General features: G+C 38.7%; 1 protein-coding gene across 1 annotated transcript; it reads left to right on the forward strand.

Moving 5' to 3' along the window:
• The first annotated feature begins 6,349 nt into the window (after positions 1–6,349).
• Positions 6,350–11,802, forward strand: scrt2 (scratch family zinc finger 2). The gene is made up of 2 exons (XM_042492336.1): positions 6,350–6,842; positions 10,728–11,802. The coding sequence occupies exons 1-2, from the start codon at positions 6,683–6,685 to the stop codon at positions 11,525–11,527; spliced, it is 960 nt and encodes a 319-aa protein (XP_042348270.1). The 5' UTR covers positions 6,350–6,682; the 3' UTR covers positions 11,528–11,802.
• The last annotated feature ends 11,688 nt before the right edge of the window (positions 11,803–23,490 follow it).

Here is a 23,490-nt window from a genome sequence, read left to right on the forward strand (position 1 = left end):
AAAATTTTAAACTACTCCTTTAAGACCCAATGTTTGAAACTGTAACCCACATTCTGATCCGGCTTTCTTTTTGCCGGTGCACAAAAGAAATTATCTCGGCCTTGGAAGCTGACACATTTGTTCTTAGTGGCTGACATGAGAGCTCCTCGCTGAGCATGATAGTGGGTAGCTGGTAGAGATCTCATATGGTTTATTGCTCCCACTTTCACTGAGGTTATTTATTGAACTGCCATCATGGCCCCTGCTCCCCACAGCCACCAAATGCCTCTGTGCCCCTCAGTATGATAGAGGAATTTATGCCACATGAACAGCATACTGAGCTCGAGTTTCTCCTTAAGTGTTATTAGGAAGCGTCACTCATGCATAGGATACTATTTACAGTAATACATTCACGCATGCAGCTACTTCCTATGACGGCTCTTGAAGGAAAAATGATGATAGATTGTGTGCAGGGTGTGAGGCTATAAGAGAGAGCAGGGGGGAGACGGAGGGGAAACTAGGTTTCAAGTATTCCACAGGCTAAATGAAGAACAAACATGCACCATACAAGACAGTGAAGGAGAAAAGATTATCATCTGGAGATGAAAGGCAGAGAGAGAGGGGAGAGAGATTCATTCACTGCCACACAGCTGTCTTATTTGCAAGGTGTTGAGAAACCACTTTTTTTTTTCCTCCAAGAGGATGAAAAGATTCTTCTGAAGCCAAAAGGGTCTGCTATCATTTTTGGGCAGCTTGAGCGGTAGAGATGTTATTAGCATAAATTATCTCCCCCACCAAAGAGATAGGAACATGCTAGCTCCTTTCTGCTTTTCACACTTAATTGCCCTATTTACTGAACAGTTGCCCATGGACAACAAATGCACACACGCTCCGAGATGCATGCAGGACAACAGGCAGACACAAGCCAAATAGGGCATGAGTGATACACTGAACTATCTGCCAAACAGCATTAGATACAGTACGGCTGGGGAGACAGTCAGGGTCCATTCAGACTTCATGTTGGACTGGAAATCCACAGAAAAAATGTTAAATATTGCTTTCATGACCTTCTTCACTGAGCCATGTCTGATCAGTGTCTGTGTAAAGAGGATTTTTGTGCCCAACACACGCATGATGGCTGCCACAAAATGCTTTAAATACGAATTTTCTTTTAAAATGAAAACTTGTTGCATCTGATGCGTGTTCTATTTTAAACGGTTTAATCACCAGCAGCTCTTTTCTCTCTAAAGAGCACAACAGTGTCCTGCTGCAGCAGCTCAAAAAAGCCTCATTGAAGTGACCCAGTAAGCAAGAGTGAGGTAAATTATAGATGGCTTTGCTTAATGGACTCTTAGCTTCTCTTCACCTAGCCCAACAAGCCCAGAGTGACGTTATATAAGCAGTGGCAAGTATGAGACAGTGAGGTTTCAAGTTTAATGCATCATAATGCGAGCAAAAATCATATTTTCTGTTTAATTTTTAATTCTAGGTGTTTGAATTAGCTGCTGGAAGTTAAAGAAGTATTTCACACAAGGCCCTCACATGAAACTAGGAAGTCTATGCAGGAGAAACACACAACTACCTTTGAAACTGGTGCTACATGGGCAGAGAAAAAAGAGAAAAAGGACACTTTTGCTTAAGAGGTAGAAAACCTACAAGTACCAGAATTCTACGTGCAGGCTGGTGGGCGACTTAATGTGAAATGGTCCATGGGAAACAATGGCGGCACCGGATCTCGTGTTACAGATAAACCATAAGCTAGAACATGTTTCTGAAAATATTTGAAGCGAGAAATATAAACTCATGACAAAAAATTGGTTCATATTTGATCACCACTGCTTAGTTTTACCATTTGATCTCAGCTTGGTCGGCCCCCGAAACAGTATGATGCCCATTTCAGCTCATTGTATTGTATTATCAAGTCAATAATAATAAAATAATAATAATAATAATAATAATATAATAATAATATAATAATAATTATTATTATTATTATTATTATATTATTATTATTATTATTATTATTATTATTATTATTATTATTATTATTTATGACAATAATTATTTTATTAATGACGCAGATAAAGGTCTATAGTGTAATTAACACAATTTGGCAGAGTTTCGCTGCAATTCATCTACATATTATACCCAAATTGTTTTGATACAAAGTTAGGTGAAAATCAGCAAAATATCCCTTTAAATAATGGAACAGAATTCATGAGTAAATGGAGATAACAGGTTTATATATGTCAGTGTTTATGTGGATGGTTTAACTGTTGGTGATGCCTCTTGTGAGTGAAGGAACAAATCAACTGGATTGACTTCATTCTTCGGCCGGCCAGGTCATCTCTCCATAACCCTGGAGGGCCATACAGGATGTTAATGAAGCTGATTGTATCACAGCTCTCTCCCATCTGACCGGAGCTGAGCCCCCCGCTCCAGCACCGCAGAGTAAAAACCATTCCTCCAGCCTGAGGGGGTCAGTCGCTATGGTTACGTCCTGAGGCAGTGACCACATGTCAGAGGGAGTCTGGGGGCCATAAGTGGACCGGAGCTCCGGCATGATGAGAAGGAGGAAGAAAACAATTGGCCTGCTGCTGGATACAAGTAACCTGAGAGATGTTTCAATCACAGTGTGTTTCCTTTTGTTTGTCACAATTCACCTCTAACCTGTAGCTGACTTGTTGCATTCTTTCTTTCCATTTGTCAGTAAATCTCATGTGTGGTTGTATGATTTATCTGCAGATTATATTTCAGTGGTTACATGCTGAGGTGGCCTCCTCCATTATCAGCTAGGGCTAGGTGACATCAGTGTGTTAAATACATATTAGGATATGCTAAATATACTCATAAAAAGACGTAGTGCTTCTATCCGTTTTATTCTTGTCTATTTTTTTTATAAGCACTCTATGGACCTTTCTCTGTGTCCTTAATTAAGTCATAATAATAATAATAATAATAATAATAATGAAACTTAGTATTACTATTATTGACTTGATGTTCTATACAGGGAGCTGTCTTACACATTATACTTAAAATTAACAAAAAGTCTTCATGCATGTAAAACAAAAATATTAATGGATTTATTTTGTTAATGATTTAAACAGCAATAATACCATATAAACACAGTGTCACATGTAAAGCTGAAACAAATAATTAACAAAGAGTAAATTAATTTGTTGATCAACTGAAAAATAATCTGAAGAGAGACAAACTCCTGTTATGTTTTATTAATAATTAAAAGTAATTTAAATATGTTTTTTGCTGGGAAGAAATTAAGCAAAAATAGAAAAAAGCCCATCTCAGCTGAGAGGATTGCATCTTTTTTTTCTCCAGTATATCATGCATGCTGAAAATGTTTCCGTTTTGGACTTCTGGTGGAATAAAACAAGACTTTACCAAGATTTTACCTCTGGTTCCAAGTGATCCCTGATTTACTGTTTATTGAAAATAATTGGCTCAAAATTAACCTAAATCACTCGTTTTACAAAAACTGTTATTGCATACATTATTTTGGGGTAATTGTACAGTTTATCAGCTGTTATGTTGTTGTTAAGCAATGAATATATAATATGAAAAAAACATAAAATATGTCAATTAGTCAGGGGTCATCAGTTTAGCAATCATAAAAAAGGGTTCCTGAAGGAAAAAGGTTTGGAATTACTGGACTAAACAATTAATCGATAATACTGTTACTGTAAATACTGATACTAATACTAATACTAATACTAATAGTTACTAATAGTATTAGTTGCAGCCTTTAATTAAATTGTTGCCCAGTCCTACTACCACCACCTCAATGTTTCCACAAAATCGCCATATTGAGCGTGGCCATGTTTTTGCTTTAAAGAGGTAAACCGGCTGTGCTCCGGTGCACTGTACAAAGAGCAGAATAATGAGAGCTTCTGCTTCAGAGGTGAGCTGTAGTTCAAGAGGAGTCGGGTTTGAGAAGCTGCTGGAAAAGCTAAATATGAGTCAAGGAGGGTTCATTGTTCATTTAACCTCTCCGCTCTGTGGAATAAATAATAATTCAGAAGCAACAAAGACTTTTTGTGCTCATGAACAAATCATGATCTTTGCAACAACCCAAACACAAGAAGCTAATGTTAAAGGCTTGATAAATGAAGTATTTGTGGTACAATAAGACAATTAAAGAGCCAGAATTTATGCTTATTAAAATAATGCTTTCCAAAGGTGACTCATACAAAAGTGCTTTTATTAAAAAAGGTATTTTAGCACAAAAACAATAGCCCCTCACCACAGCTCATCATCTGAGACAATGATTCTTCCCCTGACCTTTCTCGTCCTTGCGTCTGCACTACACGCTTGGCGTGGTGACAGCAATGTGAACTTGTGCTGTAATGTACAATCACATATGTGTGATAAATCCTGACCTCCCTGATTTAACACCTTCCCCTCTTGAAGCCTGCCACAAGCGAGCTGCAGGGTCACTGTTAGTGGCGGGGAGGATTTAGAGCGGCCGCTGCCAGGGGGCACCCCTAAACGTCTGGAGAAATCTATGGCACCTTCAAACACATTCAAACACAATTTTAGGAGCCCATCAAACATGAAATTCAAATTTTTAAAGTTATAGGATGAGCCTTTTATCTTTGGTGAAGAAGCATAATGGCTAACATTTTGAAGCTACAAGTGGTCTTGATTTTTTTTGTGAACACTGGAAACATGTTTTTTCAGGGTTGAATGGGACTTTTTACAAATCCATTAAAAAATAAAATTATCAATCTAACAGCACTAATGACTTATTGTACTAAACAGAAAGGTATTTTGACTGTTAAAAGATTTCTAATTAATAATATGCTGAAAATTAATTGATTGCAATAATTTTGATAACCTATTCATTAGGATCACAATCATTCAAATATGCCCTTCGGTTACAGCATCTCAAACATCTGCATTTATTCTATTTTCCTCTATTTTATTTGGCTGTTAATTTAATTTATTTGGGTTTTGACCTGCTGAATCCCCAATTGAGGAATTTAACAAGGTTAATTTGGGTTTTTGGAGAATTGTAGTGGCCATTTTCACTACAGACAAACAACTAATAAAACAAATAACTGGCAAATTAACTGTACTAGCCATAACACCTATTACATACATGATCATTATAATAATCACCACTCAATAAATTAAATAATGCTTTTTTTTTACCAACATTGTTGCTCAAACACACAACAAAATAGATGCAAAATAGAACAGAAAAGAGTTAACATTTTTTTTCTGATGCCTACACTTCTACTGATACAATGTGTGATATCACAGAAATAGAAGTGATAGTTTTCCCTTAATAGTCATTAAATGTGTTGATTTAATGGTGTGAGACATTAATTAATCAAGCAAGTGCTGTGACAAGTGTTTCCTGTTGAAGCTGAATCAAACAGGTGCACCATTTCTGTTTCACTTGAAAACACTTCACTGCTACTTTCAGAAACAACCACGACTTTCAGTTTTTCTGTATAAATATTTCACTTGCATTCACTCTGACAAGTGAACAGCAAATGTTGAGCTCCAATGATGAAAATATGATGCATAATGTAACATAAAATGACTGAGCTAACAAGTCCACACAAATACCAAACCAACCCAGAGATATATAGCCAATTTAGCAAGCACGGATCTAATTCTAGATTTCACCCTAATCAAAAAAGATGTAATTAATTAATCAGATAATTCACTGCCACGCATGGCAGGACACACATCTGTGCAGCGGTAATGGGGAGGGAGAGAGACAAGCTGAGCAGTGTAGCACTAGTACTTCCCCGAAGCCCGGCTCATCAGCAGTGCTGGAATCCAGTGCAGCTTTAAAAAAAAAAAAAGGTCCAGCACTCGCAGACGCTCAGATAACCTCCTCTGTACTGTACGTGTGCTCTCAGCATGCTAGTACAGTGCAGTGTGTCAAAGGGACGGAAACATTTGAGGCTGTTTGAGGTAACAGAGATGACATGAGGGAGGCAGCGCCTGTACAAGGCAAACATAAACTGTGCCACTTCATCTGAAAACAATGGGGGACAGGACACTGAGTGTGCTCTCATCCACATCTCCATTGTCTGCCCTCCTCTTTTACTCCTCCTCCGAGCATGGAGCATAAGCGGGGTGAAAGAGGGAGGGGAGGAGAAGGGGGGAGCAGCAGTGGGGGCAGTGGGGGTCTGGCTGTGTTCTTTCTCCTCTGTCTGTGTGCGAATGCACAGACGGTTCAGTAGTAATTTGATGTGTGTCCCCGGGGACATTTGATGGATTAAAGCTAAGCAGCTCCATTTCGCAGCACCACCTGATCTTCCACTGCCTGTGCCCCATATAAAGGCTGGCGTGATTGCTGATCTCAGCTAGTCTGACAGTCTCTCTCTCTCCCTCCTCTCTCTGTCTGTCTCCATCTCTTCTCTTCCTCACTGGTCCCTTAAGCCTGCTGCATCACAGGAGCTATCCAGTGCTGAACAGGATCGCTTTATTTTTTATTTTTTTATTTTTCTGGGGGAAGCTGGGGGAGCCAGAGAGTATCACACAGCATTGCCGTCAGCCTTGTTCTCCACTGGTTTCCATTTTCTTTCTTATCTTATGTTTTTGGCCGTTGTCTTCACATTAACCGCAAGGATTACCGTCAAGCCAGCTCTGCTCGTGTGCTTCCTCAGAGGGTCTCTCATTTTCTCTCATGCGTTTTTCTCAGCTCTGTGTTTTTATCCATTGAAACATGCCCCGCTCATTTTTGGTGAAGAAGATCAAGCTTGATGATTTCTCTTCGTCCAATGTGGCCACTTCCAATCATCATCACCACCTGGACGACTCGTTCACTTTTGCACGCTCCATCACAGACTCGGTGACCAGCCTTGGGGTTCGTCTCAGTGAGAATGGTGAGTTAACATGCCTCCAGTCTGCCCCGCTCCAGTTTAAGATGTGCTAGCACTCCTGCCTGTAGACAGCTCTGGTGCTGATTTCAGCATGCCTGACATTTCCACACTTAGCACAGATGGCATTCTCTTTTGTTTTTGTGTCGCTGTGAGATTTTCTCTCGCTTCAGCTGTGCTTGTAGTGTGTAAATTAATGTGAGATGTTACACGCAGCCAGCTGATTTTTGCATCAGTATCCTTAATAATCCTCTCCAGCGGCACCCCACCCCCATCACCCTGCTCCCAGACTTTTGTTTTTTGACTCCAGTGAAGGACAGACACAATTCAGGTCACAGCCACGGATTAGCTTATGTAAATAGGGAACCAAACGTGTGGATAATCGGGAGAAGCTCCAGTTACGTATTTGTATGACTGCACCAACCCTGTGGTGGCTGAACACACATACGCTGACTCTATCTGGTCATCATGTGAACTAAAAAATTCATGAATATGAGAGATGAGTATCGGATGATACATTTGTCCTTAGCTGTTATTGTCCTTGAGTTCCCATCACGGTCCGATCCTCCCTTGCCCCCCTCTTCCCATCCAAATGGAGCATGCACAGTCTCCCCACCCCCATCGCTCCACTACATCTTTCTCTTCCTTCCGGGCATTTTAAAACTAGCAAGGGTTAGAGTTTCAGCCATGCAGGCCTATCGCCGCCACAAGAGACATCAACACACTGTACAGTGCAGCCGGGAGGGAGGTGGGGAGCCGGAGCTGAAGGGATAGCGGAGGGAAGGAGAAAAAGGAGACAAAAATGCTTGGGGCAGCAATGAGGCTGATCACGTGACGGAGGTTGTACAGTAAACATGAAGAAAGGCACATAACTGCACTGTGGTCAACACACGGACCGGTCACAGTCGGCTCCAGTCAGCGCTGAGAGGCGACCTTCACTTTCACACTCTGCTTTAAGCCTGCCGCTTCCATTTTGTGGCCACGTTTAGAGGGCCATATGTGTGTCTTTGTTGTGATTTGTTGGGATGTTTTCACAGCGAGGGAGGCTTCGCAGTCCACAGTGAAATGTTGTGATGATGCCCACCTGTTATTCAACCGTGTCAATAACAAGGCTCAGTAAATTTGAGGTGGATCAGGATTAGTGGAATTAAAAATGTCTGGGCTGGTTTGCTAAATCAGAAGTAACTAACTGGGTAAAGAATACATAAAACATGCATTTTCTATGTATTTACCATAAATATTTTGCAGCTTTTAATAAATGTTTTTTAACATTTCTTGCTGCAAAAATGTATATCATAATTAAATAATCCGTGTATATGTAATTATTGTCACCCTCTATTGTCCCTGAATCTATTGTTTAACACCATGAAAAATAAGCATTACATTAAAAAGAAGAAGAGAACGATAAGGCCCTACACTGGTGTCTACAAAAGGCTTTTAATTTGAACAAAAGAATCTTTTCAAGCCGAGTCCAAAAAAGAGGAGCAAAATGAAAGAATTCACAGCGTGGCTGAAATACCTAACATCAGCACTTCTGCCGTGCCAGGAGATTTTCTTTCCCCCCATTGTGGAGACATTTGACTTGAGTGTCTGTCGAACAACAAAGAGGGGTGGCTGAGAGGGTCCATTAATTACATGCTTACTTTGCATTAGAGAAACGAGCCTATGAGCTGTAAAGGCTGATACAGCGCGAGTCCTAAATGATGAGCTCCGTGTCTGACCTTGGATAATTGAGATATAGTAAACAGCTATGCTTACACTGATACAGTATGTTTTGTTGAAGAAAAATAAATAAATAAAAAAAATAAGGGCCATGTTGTCGTATGTAGTGCAGAGGCCCTGAAGCTTTACTGAGAAATAGTGGGACTATGAAACAGGTGGATGTAACTAGAAATAATAGTTGAAGTTGCAATATTATATATAATATTTTAAAAAAAGATAAATATTTCTTCTGTTTTTAAATTGTGTTTTTGTGAGGTTATGTTGCTCTCTCTCCTGGACAAACACCATCTGCGTAGTTGAAGACAGTGATCCCATGCAGTGCAGCATAATAATGTGTGCACAGGCCTGGTGTTTCCCTGTCCCCGGGTGTCATGGTCATGTCTTTGACAGAGTGGGTGTGTGAACAGAAACCCTTGGGAATGGAGACGCCGTAGTAAGAGAGCACTTCAGCTGATTTCTTAATGGCCTGTTTCTTGAAGGCGCTCCAGTGTGCTCGCTGCTGCAGACAGGTGACCCCACTTCACAAACAACGAGTCTCACATTATCGGGCCTCAAGCACACAGTGCTCAATAAACTATTATTGTGTGTGTGTCGCAGATACTTGATCTGTTCCTTGCACTATTTCTATCTTCTCTAACAGCTGTGCTGTTTTACATATGATAGTCTATTGATCACTTCAAAACTTTGAATTTCATTAAAAAGCAGTCAATACCTAATTTCCACTGCTTGCTGCACACAGTGCTTGGGAATGGCTTTTTTTCTGCAGTTAGGCACTATTTCTCCCAGGAAAGAAATTTCACCACTTTTTATATTTGTACTCATATGTTCAACCGATATCAACCCTGGAGGTAAATGCATTTAGTATTAATTCAGCTCCTGAGCTCACAGCGTAAGAATGTATTGAGTTCTGTTTGGATGCATTTAGCTGCCAGCAAGCCTTTTAGCTCCTCTGGCACTGGGCTGCTTCAGAGCAAAAAGGAAAGACATGAATGATGCCAACAAAAATATATCTCTCTGAAATCATGCTCTGTACAACTCGAGGCATTTTAAATCACTCGTGATGCTTTGTGCTTTGCTGCATCATGTTTAAACGTGCTTCAAGATGTAGCATGAAATCCTACAGGATGCAAGCAGCAGTATGTAACACGTTCATCTGGTCCAAAACCAAAAATGCTTTTGTTTGCAGCAAAAAACAAACAGTAATTAAAACAGGAAGGAAAAATAAAATTAGACATGCAACCTGTTTTGGGTGTTCTTATTTTTGTTAGGCCACTCATAATAAAAGAAAAAAGATGTTGTCACAATACACATAATAAAATAAATGGATAAATTAGTTATTTAGCCCTTTGACACCTGAGCAAACTGCCTTGATTTCTTTTAAAAAACATGGGAAGATGACTTGGCCACGAAAGAAAAAGCAACCTAAAATTTTGCAAGACATTAGTAAAAACCTACAAGAGAATTACTTGAAAACGAGTAAAAAAAGAAAAAAAATAGAACAAGGACATAACATTATATGAAAATTATAAGAATAGTTTTTCCTCAGCTTTATTTATTTTTCTCTTTACATTTTTTTTTTCAAGCTTGTTTTAAAAATGATATTTTAATCTATTAATTGTTTCCGATTTGTGGAACATTTCTTACCAAGTTGCTCATTGCCTTTGTCGCATGTTTTTTAAAGAAATCAAACAAATTTGTTCTGGGTTCAAAGGTTTAAGAAAGATGCACAGAAAGGTGGATATCTCTCCAGTGTTTAAAGGGTTCAGGTTGAGGTTTAGAGGTGAAACATGGAGACAGGCCACAGCCAAAGAGAACTGAGAAAAATTAAGAAAAGGAGGTCTAATCAGTGAGGCCACTTTCTTTGAGAGGGGCGTCAATATGCATCACCTTACACAGTAGTCGTCTTTGATGAGCTATTATCTAGCGCTCATTCTCACTGTAAAATAACGCAGCTAAGTGCATAATTTTTCCCTGCATCACTGCACTATTGTGTGTATAACCTGTGAGTTCTGTAAAAAAATGCAATTAGCCCTGTGCTGCCACTCACTCTTTCGCCATTTTACAAAGGGCAATCATCCAAGATGATAATCATGTAATCACCAGCATGTCACTGTGTCCTTATCCATCACAACCCCTGGCCAACTGTGTTTGCGTGTGTCTCTTACCCAGGCTACATCCAGGATTACATCACGCCATCTGTATACCAGGGGGAGAAGAAGATGGAGCACAAGCTGGCCTCGCCGGTGTCAGACCCCCTTTACACCCAGGTGAGCAGCGGAGAGGAGTACTGTGACCCCGACCTGAAGCACCCCGACAGCCCCCAGTCTGGCATGACAGCCAGCGGCTTCTACAGTGGTGAATCGGAGGCACTGGCCGAGGGTTACACCATGGATGCCTTCTTCATCTCTGACGGGCGCTCGAGGCGGAAGGGAGACACAGAGAGTCGTGGAGGGGGCTCAAGAAGCAGCAGTGCCAACGGCGGGGCTCAGGAGAGGGGAGCTGGCACGGCTCGCCACACCTGCAACGAGTGCGGCAAGACGTACGCCACTTCCTCCAACCTCAGCAGACACAAGCAGACGCACCGCAGCCTGGACAGCAAGATGGCCCGCAAGTGTCCCACCTGTAATAAAGTGTACGTGTCTATGCCAGCGTTGGCCATGCACATCCTCACCCACGACCTCAAGCACAAGTGCGACGTGTGCAGCAAGGCCTTCAGCCGGCCGTGGCTCCTTCAAGGTCACATGCGCTCGCACACGGGGGAGAAGCCCTTTGCCTGCGCACACTGTGGCAAAGCCTTTGCTGACCGTTCAAACCTCCGCGCCCACATGCAAACACACTCTGCCTTCAAGCACTACAGATGCAAGCGCTGCAATAAGACCTTCGCTCTCAAGTCCTACCTGAACAAGCACTATGAGTCAGCTTGCTTCAAGGGCTCTGCGGACGAAGACGACTCTGGATCAGAAAATTAACCACGAGAAAAAAGCAAAATTTTGAACCCCTGTTGTAGGTTCACAACCAATAACCCTGTTCACTCTGCCCTCCATGCCTTTTTTCTTCCCTTTTTTTAGAAAGCAATATTTTCACTGAGATTACGTGAAGAAACTCTAATGATTATGGCAAAGACAATTTCAAAAGATGCTGGATTTTTTCCCTGCACAGTAGCTAATCGTCCACAGAAACATACAATCAAACAACCTTCCCCCAAATAGAGACTGTAGATGATAGTTGTACACAATTAAGCAACGTGTGCTCGTACGGACGTGGGCACATGTAAACACACACACACACACACACACACACACACACACACACTCACACAGACATGTATGCAAACACACACACAAACACACACACACACACACACAAACACATACACACAAATGTACGCACGTGTGCACACCAACACACTCAAACACACTTACACACACAATTATATATGAGGCCTGGCATGTGAATTTTTATCAATGACTATAATGATATTGATATCAATAGTAATAATATTTAGATTCCTGATATTTTATAGCAAATAGTAATGAGAAAATGACAAAAAAAACATAAAAAAGGACTAACAGTGTTCTTTTGTTTTTTAGAGACAAAATGACCTCTTGTATTTTTATGCTGCTTTTTATTTGCTAAGAATTGAATTCTTTTGCAACTGCCAACATGAACTTTTTATGAAAATGTGAACTATGACAGTATTTGCAAAAAAGGGAGATCATTTTAAAAGGTAAAAAGACAAACCCCTTTTTTCCACACCAATGTTTCAATTCAACGGATGTTATTTTTCTATTTGATTTTTCTAAATTTATTTTTTTGTGCTTATTATCCCTTGTTGATCTAAAGCATCTTTGTAACTGTGGGTATTCAAAAAAAGAGCAAATTTAAATAAGCTATACACGATCATAGGCCATAGGTCATTCAATTCAATTCTGCAAGATTTTAAAACGTCTAACAGGCCTGTTGAACAGGTTATCACACATCAAATTCATAGTCTCACCCTGATGTACAGACTCGGACAAAAACACTGGGAGCCAGACCAAATGATCTATTGTTATAAGTGCCATGTGCGGTTGACTTGTCTATAGCAATGAAAACTCTCGTTGTTCTTCCTCCACCATGGTGGCTTGCATAAACTTTGCTGCCTTTATGGTGCATCGTCCAGTCTTAAAGAGCAATCTTCACCCAGTGTTTGAGGTGCTCCCCCTCCGCCAGTGTTACCTCAGAGTGAAGGTATGGACTCACACACCCTCAGTTACAAAGTGACAGTCAAAATTATTCTGTTTGTCTGTTTTATATGTCGCTCAAAGCTCCGCCCACGGTTTAGATGCATACCATCTATTTATCATGTAAATACTTTATTTATCTACCTATTTATGTATTTATTTATTTACCTTATTTTTGTGTATTTATTGAAGACTTGCTTATTTGTTAATTATCATGTATTTATTTATTGTTTATAATTTAAAAAATGAACATCCATTGACCTTGTAAGATGCTGCTGATCTTCAAAGAAAATGTTTATATGCATGAAAACTGTAGAGAGTCCATGGGACTTAGTTTTTTAAAGAGGAACAATGTACAGTACCAGTGTTAGGAGACTTCAAACGAATGAATGCAGAATTTTGTTTTTTCGTGGCAATAACTACTGACACAGCAACTGACATGTATAACAATCACAGCTGTCCTGTTTTCAGTCGATTTAGGGCAATAAAAAGAAACGATGAAAATGAAACGCTAAAAAAATTCTCCATTTTGCTGTTTCCAAAAAGCCCCCCGTCTCCTCGTGACTGGAGATTTTTTGGCCCTTTTTGTCTTTAAATCTCAGGCAATAAATAATTCCCAGAATTGGCGATGGTGATGTGCATGCACACAACGCCATGAAAAAAACTATCCATTACATAACAATGTAGGTGTAATCTAGTTACACCAAGGTTTCAAAGGTGTAAAAGCAATAATTATAGTGATGCAGTAACTATGAGCAACACTCAATCCTTTATACAGTAAGTCCAAATCTGCTACAAGTGTTAATTCGACTGGAAAAGGCTGCTATTCTATCATATAATTATCATTTTAACTCTTATTTTAAAAGCAACCAGGTAAAAATAAATCTCTTCTGGCAGCTGAAAGGCAGGTGTGATTTGACTGAAATGCTGGAAGGTTACACAATAGGATTACAGGATTACAATAATTCTAATTTAGGTCACTGGCATAACAAAACATTAAAATATGGTTAAATTAAAAGTCACTACAGCTCCCAAATTATTCTGTGAAGGTAAAATAAGCTAAGTGAATCTCCGAGGTATCAAAAAAGAGAATGCATTGCGTCCTAATCAGCACTTATAGAAGTGATCTTGACGTGAGCTGTCTGGGTAGATAAAGTTTTCACAACTGTTGTAATAAAACGATGCAATGTAATGCACTTCTAACTCCCCCATCATTTGTCCCTGCCTCGCTTCCCTCCTCCTATCAGCCGTCCTCATCCCGTCGCAACTGCCTCTAAACAGACGCACCAAGGATGAGATGTGCTGAAGTGGGATTGGCGGAGGGTGGTGGAGTGTGGGAGGATAACAGGTGTTTGCAGACAGACTGCAGATAGGGAGCGTAATTGAGTCGGTGAGCGACCTCCAAGGGGAAGGTCAAGCACCAGCAGGCAAATGCACTGTCAGCTATTTGCATATTCCAAATGGATGACACGATCGCTGTAATGCTGAGCTCGCCCTAAAAACAAAACAAAACACAAAAACTGAGGAGAGACGAAAAGAAAAGAGGAGTTTCGGCTCCATTCGTCCGCCCTTTTTCACCATCATCCTGTCAATGGTTGTCTAAGTGCTACAGATGAATCACCGCATGAGAGCATCCAAACCACCTGTCTCCTGATTAACTTGCAGAACACCCAGTTTGGCACGTCGCTGTATTATTGAACTAATGCGGAAATCTCTACTTCCTATAGATTCTTTTTTATATGTTTAATGTTTTACTGTGGGACAGAGATGTAATGCATCTCCAAAACCTGGGGACTGTGTTTTAATGAGGCACATAAAAGCACTGAGATCATTAAAAACATCAATTGGAAATGTACTGTAGGCTTGTATCTAAAACTGGCAGCATTACAGATTGTCCTCGGAGAAAATATTAATTGCAGAAAAGGAGGCACAATTTGATTGGAAACTTGTGAATTTAGATGTAGGGAAACATTGTTCCTCTTTGATGATTTTGTAAATATATCTGTAAATATATCACAGCAATAATATGACAATGCATGTAGACATTTAATTGCTCTTTTTCTATTCATGTTTTTTTTTTTATTAAAAAGGAAATACAAATACAGGTACCAATTGCAGTCTGGGTGGCCATGTGAATCAGGGAGTGTCTTGATTAAAAAGCTATCTGTTGTAAGTTACAGACAAAAAAACCTTCAAACTCTGTGTGTTCTCAAAGATTTGATCATGTTCTGTATGATTTTTTTCTGTTCTTGTTTTCTTTTATTAATGTGCCCGGCTTGGCTGCGCAATGAAAAAGTGCCAAAAAGTATGATTTCCATGACAAAAGCCTTCAACATATGGTTGGCTGCTTGAAACCTTCCATATGGTCCTCAAAGAAAAAAAAACTGATTAAGATTTTCCACTTTCTTTCTCTCTCTTTCTCTCTCTCTCTTGCTCTCTTCCTCTCTTTCTATCTCTCTGTTCCAGCTGAGTATGAAGAAACTTAAGCCATGATTGCTGAGGGGTGTTTTGATTTATCTTGTTCTGCTACAATTAATAATGATGACAACAATAGCAATGATAACGTTAATAAAAACAATAGCACAAGGAACCTGCAAGTCCAATCTTGTTTCTTTTTAAATTGTCAAATGTGATTTAATTAAAGAAGAAAAGGGTGTTTTTTTGTTATTTGTGTCACTGAGAAAACATGCACACACACACACACACACGCGCTGCAGGTGTTCATTGACAGCCCAACCTGTTCATGTTTTTATATATTTCTACACCTTTTTTTCTCATATCTAATAAAACAGAGTGAGGAAAATGGCAAATCTCGAATCTGGTTGGAATAGCCCTTAGTCAACATTAACACAGTGAGTAATTATAGTTATGGCTATAATGTGCCATCAGCTGTAGCCTCCTCTGTCAATGTTTGATGAATTTTACGAGCTTTACTGTCAATTTACTAACTTTTAATTTCACCGCTACGAGGCACAAAAATGCCGATATCCTTTGTTTTTCACAGCGGCTGTGAACAGGAACGGTCAGAGGACCTGACAACACCAATACGGCTTTGAATAAGAGTTCCTGAGATGTCGGCGTTATCAAAAGCAGAGGCATCTGTTCCACCACTATTAAGCCCTTCCTGGTCATTAAATTTTAATGGAACATTGATTTTATGCTGGGACTACTCTTTCTGAGTGACTCAAAAGCCAGAGAAAAATATGGAACAAAATAAAAATGAATCATGACAGCGGACAGGGATTATTATTCTGGGGCTTTTCTTGATTGGTTTCCAGGGAATATACAACACTTGAATTCAATCGCTTGTGTCCTTCAGTGTCCTCCAGCAGCACAGCAGCAGTATAATGAGACAGCAGGCAGAGCAGAGCAGAGCAGGGACTTAGAAACAAGACACTTTGCTGCACTCTCATCTCCTCGGTGTGTGAAAGCTGCCATTGCTGCTGTTACATGCTTCTTGTTATGTTACTGAAGATAAACTAAATAAATCTGTTCTCACATGTTGCATTTTTCTTAGAGTGAAATGACAAGTTCACAACCAAGTCTTGTTTTTGTGCATGCAGCAGCAAACAGCTCACAGTGCTGCAGATCAGCATGTTGCAGACCGTGCATCTACATTCATGAGCGGTACTCACTCAAACTTTACCCTGGCAGATGTTGTCCCTTATCAGATTTTATGATGAAAGTAAATAACTGATGTCATTATATGGCAATGGACTGTAAAATGGGGACCCATGCAATCCAATTACATCACCCGTGGGTGAGCTGTACAGCAGCTATGAGTGATCAGCTTTGTGAGGCAGGGAAGGGGGACGTGGCCCCTTCATACATATCCTACAGCTCGACAGCCTCCCGCCGCCACACACACTCAAAGAACATCAGTTAAATTATTGAAAACAACCTGCAAAATTGAGCGCACTACACTATCACTTCAAAGATATTGACCCAAAGAACACCACCGTCTTCTGAGCGAGTGTCTGAGAGAGGATATAACTGGGTTAGCGGTTACAGGGAGGTGACTGCATATTTCTACCTATAGCAGCAGATAATAGAGCTATGTTACAACACGAACTTGGAGAAAGAAAAATTTGAGTATCACAGTATTTATAGGAAAACTGTACTTGCAAAAAAATGGAATAAGGAGAAAAAAAACAATATTCATAATGGGTATTATCCATTTTAAGTTCAATAGTTAAAAGTATTTGAGTTGCAACTGGTGTCTTTTCGTTGCTCACACATTACACTGGAAGCAACATGCTATTTTAGAGCTGAACCAATAAGTGAATCAATTGATTAGTTAATAAGCAGCAATTTTGATAATCAAGTGATTGTTAGGGCAAAATTGAAAACATTTCTCTGGTTCCAGCTTCTAAAATGTGACTATTTGCTGGTTTATTTCATCTTATGTGATAGTGAACTAATTTGGGGATTTGGACAGAAGGGTTGTAAATAGGATGCGCACTATTTTCTGAAGTTTAAATTGAAAAAATCATCTACAGACTAATCATCAACAATGTAAATGTTTGTTTGTTTCAGCCCAATAGAGTTCATACAAATTCTGATCTGCAATCATGCACAGATAAATTACCTCACATTCATGTGGTGTCAAAATAATCAGAAAAATTAGTTCCTGACTGGGAAAATTCACGTGAACTTTCTTTGAAGTTAGAATGAAAACCTGAAAAGCTGGTACTCAAGCTGCTGAGCTGATGCCACGTATATAGAAATATGGTGAACGAAAAATGTTTGGTTAATGGCAATAAACTTGCCATTTTTTTTTCTCAAGTGTTTGTGACATTTTATAGTGTAGACAATTAATCAATTACTTTTAAAAAATACAGTCGACAACAATGGAGTAAATAATATATTCGTAATGGAGTTTGCCGTCTACTTCCAAATCCCTATTTTAAAAAGTAGTTTGTGTGTTTCAGTTGCTCACAGGTGACAAAGAACATATCTCAATATAAAAAACTATCATTACTCAACTCAACACTCCTTGAACTGGTGCCGGCCTTCGCGCTGACCCTTCGCATACATCTGGCGCCATCTGTTGGCTAATCACCAACTGCCAGCATTACCAGTCCAACAACAACAACCTTTGTTTGTTGACCATGGTGCCATCTATTCAACTGGATCATTCAACTGAAGGAGATATTCTGCTCTGGGCCATTTTATTCTCTCCATGTTATAACCATCTGCACACATACGGACCAAAGTCGCTCAACAAGAGGTTCGTAAAACCATTTGGTTCAACCAGTCAGGGCCAACCAACTGTAACTGCCCCTTTAAGAGCTAACAGTTTGTCTTTTCACATTCTGCATCACAGGAGAGATGCTCATTAAAAGCGCCTCCATTCCTCACTGTTTCATCAAGTGAGACTGCCAAGCTCTTTAACTCAGTGTTCTTGATGTTTGTGCTGTTTGTGTAAAACCCATCTGTTTCCTCGTCTCTCTGTTGGCAGAGGGTCCACCTCATCCGTATGCTTCTCTTTTTGAAGTCGTGTCAAAATCGCATTTTTATGCATCTAAGATATCCAACTTGTCATCAGCACTCAAGCAAAAGTCAAGGAGGGCACTCCTTAAATAGCTCCTTTTTTCTCTTCATATACAATACATGCAGAAACAAGGATAACAAAGGAATTACACATGTGATATTTATCATTTGTTTAAAAGATAATTAAGATAATTTTCACAATGCTTTTGTGGCTTTCTATGCTTGTATTTAAGCTGAAAAAAATGTTATAGTGCTTCTGTTTTTATTTACAAATGGAAAGACAGACTACAGCTTAATCCACATCTAAATAACCTCACTCCAAAGCACCACTTCTCTCTCTGGGTGAGCAAATTTATTTCAAGGCAAGGAAGATCATTAAACAGAAATCCTGTTCTGGGCAGCTGTACTAGAAGGAGATAGTGCAGAAAATAATTTCGTACATTTAAGCGTCGAGAGCCACCAGTGAATAATCAACATCAGTGAACAAATCAGCCACACATTCAGCCGCACACACATCCACTGTTGCTAAACTGTGTCATGATTTCAGACACATTCATCTATCACAAAGCTATAGTTTGAAGACTGAAAATCGCCGTCAGAATAATTATCACTTTAAAAGCATGTCAACGTGTAAAAAAAAAAAAAAAGAAAAGGAGAAGGTATAAATAAATATAGCTCACTTCCCTGTCGGAAAGCTGGCAGGTAATTTTCTCCAGCTGCTCTAAGTGTGACAATCCCACAGGGATTGAAATCTAATATTAACAGCAAATCATTATGTGGGAACTGTTCTTCCATGACCTGCTGCTGTACCTGTGTGACTAACTCAATCTAAGTAATTGAGATATGTTAGTGACTAGAATACAATCCTGCTGTGACAGCAGAGGGTCACGCAGAGTGTAGTGGGACTGCAAACACACCTCAGCACCGGAGATGATTTACATGTCTATATGCTTTGACTGACAGGCTCTCTTCTCTTCATGTGGCGCTGGTTTCTTTTGGTGCGTGATGAAGTGGCTTCTGATTGACAGCAAAGAAGCGATTTGAAATTGACATTGTATAAAGTGGTGAATGCCCAGAGGGGATATGTCACCATACATATTTACTATACTGTAGTTATTCAAACAGAAACACCAAGTCATGCAGCCAGCTGCACGATCCATGTCAGCATATTGCAGTCTAATTGGAGTTTTTCAGTTGTTTTTATGTGGGTGCCTACTAAATTGCTTTTAAAGAAAAAAAAAAGGAGAAATGTGAGGTGCCTTTCAAAGATAAACTGCTTTTGGGGAAATTAGAATCAGATTAAGGCTGTTATGGCAAAACTATCACTTGACAATGAGGCGAAAAAGTTTATTACATTCACTGCAGCACCTAAATTACAGGGAGTTCAGTTTTTTTCCACAATGATATATAAATGTACTGATACCATTGTAAATGATGACACACTATATATAGACCTCCTTCATGTTGTAACTGATCCCCGTGTGACCAATTAATCAACATAAAAGGCGCTACCATTGTAGTTCAAAGTATTTGTAATAATTCAATATAATGGCCTGCCTCTACTGTCCAAGAAATCATTTTTAATTGTCTCATTAGAAGATGCTGTAGCTGTGGGTTGGAGAAAACAACAATAGTTCTGTTTCCGCTCCACTGCCACAGATCTTTGAAGCTTTCCACTTACCTGTGCAAAGCTGCGGGCCCAGACGTCCTTTTTGTAACCACAGCAACCTGGCTGGCTCTTTGAAATCCCTGCAAAAATAGAATAACACTAAGTAGTGCACTTTGATGGAGGAAGCCTATATCACGCAACAGTCGACAATACAAAACACTGACCTCATTAAAAACTATTGTCACCAAAGGATTCTGGGCTTGTAGCGACTCTTTTCAACTGCATGACTAATTGCTCGAGTGAATTTTAATGAGAAACAGTTTGGCCATGAAATGAATAAGTTATCGAACAACAAGGGGTAAAGTTTGTGTTTGGTACTACATATGCGTGCTATAAAATACTACAACAGCTACCTCCAATACATGTTTACATGTTAAGATGCAGACCTTAATGTTATGTTTGACAGTTAAAAAAACATTAACACTGTTATTTCAGCTTGATACTTCATACATTTTTCTCATTATGTTAGAATACCTTATTTACATGATTTGATGACATGTTTCAGAAGTCCCACACAGAAAATGACACATTACTTGTGTTTGAGGTCTCAGACACTCCAGCTGTTCTACAGAGTGTTAAACAAGCTCTGTATCTATGGATTGGTGTAAACTTTTGTCAATAACAGTTTGTTCATTAGAGGTCTGATTGACCTAAACACATAAAATGTCACCATGTAGGACGACAAACTAGATGTTTCTTTGTCTGTGAATGATTTTTCTGCAATCAAAAAGAATATTTTAGTTCATTCATAACCCATATGACAAACTCACATTAAATATTTCATCATTATTTGGTGTAATAAAAACGCTTTACATTGGGTTTTATTTCTGTTTTTATTTAATTGTGTAAAGCCTCCTTGGGTATAGTGAAAGGCACTATATACATCCAAGATATTATTATTATTATTATTATTATTATTTTTATTAAAACGGTCAGTAGAAAAGAAAGCAGCATATTGAAAGGATGAAATAGCAAATTTTTTATTTACAGAAATAGAGCCTGTGGGATTTCAAACCGAGAGGGAACAAAGCCAATATCAACAGCATTTAAAGGTTGCATATTTTGGAGGACTGTACTTCACTAAATGTAATTAGTGACTTTGCACAACTGATTACAGACATAACATTCAGTTGCTCACTGTACTGTTATACAGTAGTTACCCACTATTCCTATGGGGATATAAAAGAAATAGAGGCAAGCATATTTAAAACGGCGATAATTGATATTTTTGTACTAAATGACGATGTGAAAGGGGTCACTTGTAGTGATGAGCCCACTGAGAATTATTATCTGGAGCTCCCTTCAGCTTTATGGATTTTTATGGAGAGTTTCAGCTCTTTGTTTAGCTGTGCGGCTTACAACGGGGGTTGCAGCGTTACACCATATTCAAGGTTGGGTTGTAACAGTATGAGATTCTCATGGTACGATAACCATCTCAGAAAATATTGCGGTTTTGTGATATTACAGAATTACTATTATTATCAGTCTCTTAAAGGAAGGAAAATTGAAGGGTTAGGTTTGGCTGAACAAACATTTTATTATAATTATTGAAACCATTTGTTTAAAATGAAAGTGTGTGTCAAAAGTCTCCCATCTCAAAATAACTCAAATAAAGGTGAGACTCTTTATCCAGCTGCATTCTTTTTTCCAATATCGTAACTAAATACCTCAAAACCGGAATATCTTTGCAACCATAATTCAAGGTATACCATGGTATAAAAATTATTAATTTGTTAAAGTATTTTAATGCACTTATTATACATTAGTTTATGTAACTTTATTTTATGGCAGTAGCTACTTTATTTGTAACCGTAGTTCATTGAATAATCTTTTTATTTTAGTTGTTTACAGTAGTTTAAAGGAGATTTCAAAGTATTAAGATATATATTGTGTATTGCGATATAGCCTAAAAATATCATGATATTATATTTAAAGCTCAATCACCCAACCCTAGTCAGTGTTGTAGTGGGAGTTAACACAGGTGTATGGGGTATCACCACCTCTATTACTGGCCATTTACTGTATGCCCACCTATCATCCAAAAATTGGAATATAGTTTACCCGCTTCTTAAACAGTAACCTACCCATCTAACTGGTAAATCCACCTAATTAACTGTCAAAACACAGCAGGCCATAAAATTCATTCTGTTATCACTGATTTGAGGGTCATTGTAATTGATAATAATTATGTAGTACCGCGAAACCCTAATATTTTTTTAAACAGTTATCTTACCATAAAAATCTCATACTGTTGGAACACTACCATGGGATGCAGAGAACAACAACCAGACAGCATTATTGCAAATCCTCCTTTTAATTGCTAAGAATATGATCACAGTCTCCTGGCTAAGGCCACAGCCATCCACTGTAATACAATGCAGGGAGAAAATAAGGATGTCTTTTATATGGAAAATGTAACTGCTAGACTGCATCTAAAAACAGATACATTTCTAACTAAATGTGCACCTGTTATTTCATACCTTTGTTAATGTGTATTTTCCGTACATCTGAGAATGGTGTGAACAATAGTTTTATCCCCACTGATGTGATATCGTCTTGTTATATTACTTCTTACATTATTTTTATCGTCTTTTAGTGCATTTATTCTTGCATTTTCTAAAACTTTTTTTTCATTCTGTACTTTAACTGCATTTTAATGATCTGCTTGTATTATTACTTTTACTCATTTTATTTGCTTTATTCTTGTTGACCTTTTGTGCATTTTGTTCTTGCCTTTTTATTTGACTGCTCGAGAACTTTCTCTGTTTGGGATGCGTGTTATTTATTTTTATTATTCCATGAGTTCCTGCCTTTGCTTTGTCTTTCAAAGCACTTTGTAAACAATTGTTTTTAAAGGTGCTTTAAAAAATGAAGTTATTATAATAATAATTATTATGACGATTATTATCATTATTATTCTTATTTGAGTTGCATCTGTAAACATAATGACTGCACTGTATGACTGCATCAAACTTGTTGAAAATGAATAAAAAGTAGTAAAAAAATAAATAAAATCTCATACTATTGCAACCCTAATGCATCTTTATTGTTTTTGGTAATTTTTGCTGCTCTCATAATTTTTATTTTCCTGCAACAAGCAGCTAGCTTCAGGAAAACAAGTTGTACACTACCTGCTCAGCACCAAACAGCACTTACAACAAGAGAAAATAGACTTTGTTATAGACCAGCTGGTAAACATGAAGCATTTAGCTGCTAACAAGACAGATATCCTCCAAAGGAATTGGTGGAGACCAAAGTAGAGCTTAAAAAGACTGAATTGTGGACTCACATTCATCAGGTGCACACAAACACGATTCCAACACCGTGACTTCAGAGCTTCTGGGTGTGTAAATAACTTTTTGCTAACAACTTTAACGTCTCGCTTGCTTGTGTTGCCCTCAGGTGGCTAAAAACGGAGCTAAGCTAATGTTACACTAATTATGCTAACCGTTAACTACTTTGCTAATTAAAATAACTTATTAACCGCAGTGTCGTAGCTCACACATTATAATAGTTTCTCTGAAAACATAAAGCAAATGACAGTCTA

This window comes from Plectropomus leopardus, chromosome 8 (genome assembly GCF_008729295.1).
Source record: "Plectropomus leopardus isolate mb chromosome 8, YSFRI_Pleo_2.0, whole genome shotgun sequence".
NCBI lineage: Eukaryota > Metazoa > Chordata > Actinopteri > Perciformes > Serranidae > Plectropomus > Plectropomus leopardus.

What these genes read in the sequence shown, in the direction of transcription:
- scrt2 (XM_042492336.1), top strand. Translation starts at nt 6,683, where the DNA reads ATGCCCCGCTCATTTTTGGTGAAGAAGATCAAGCTTGATGATTTCTCT. An exon ending in GGTTCGTCTCAGTGAGAATG is followed by an intron (nt 6,843 to 10,727) that starts GTGAGTTAACAT and finishes TCTCTTACCCAG; the next exon opens with GCTACATCCAGGATTACATC.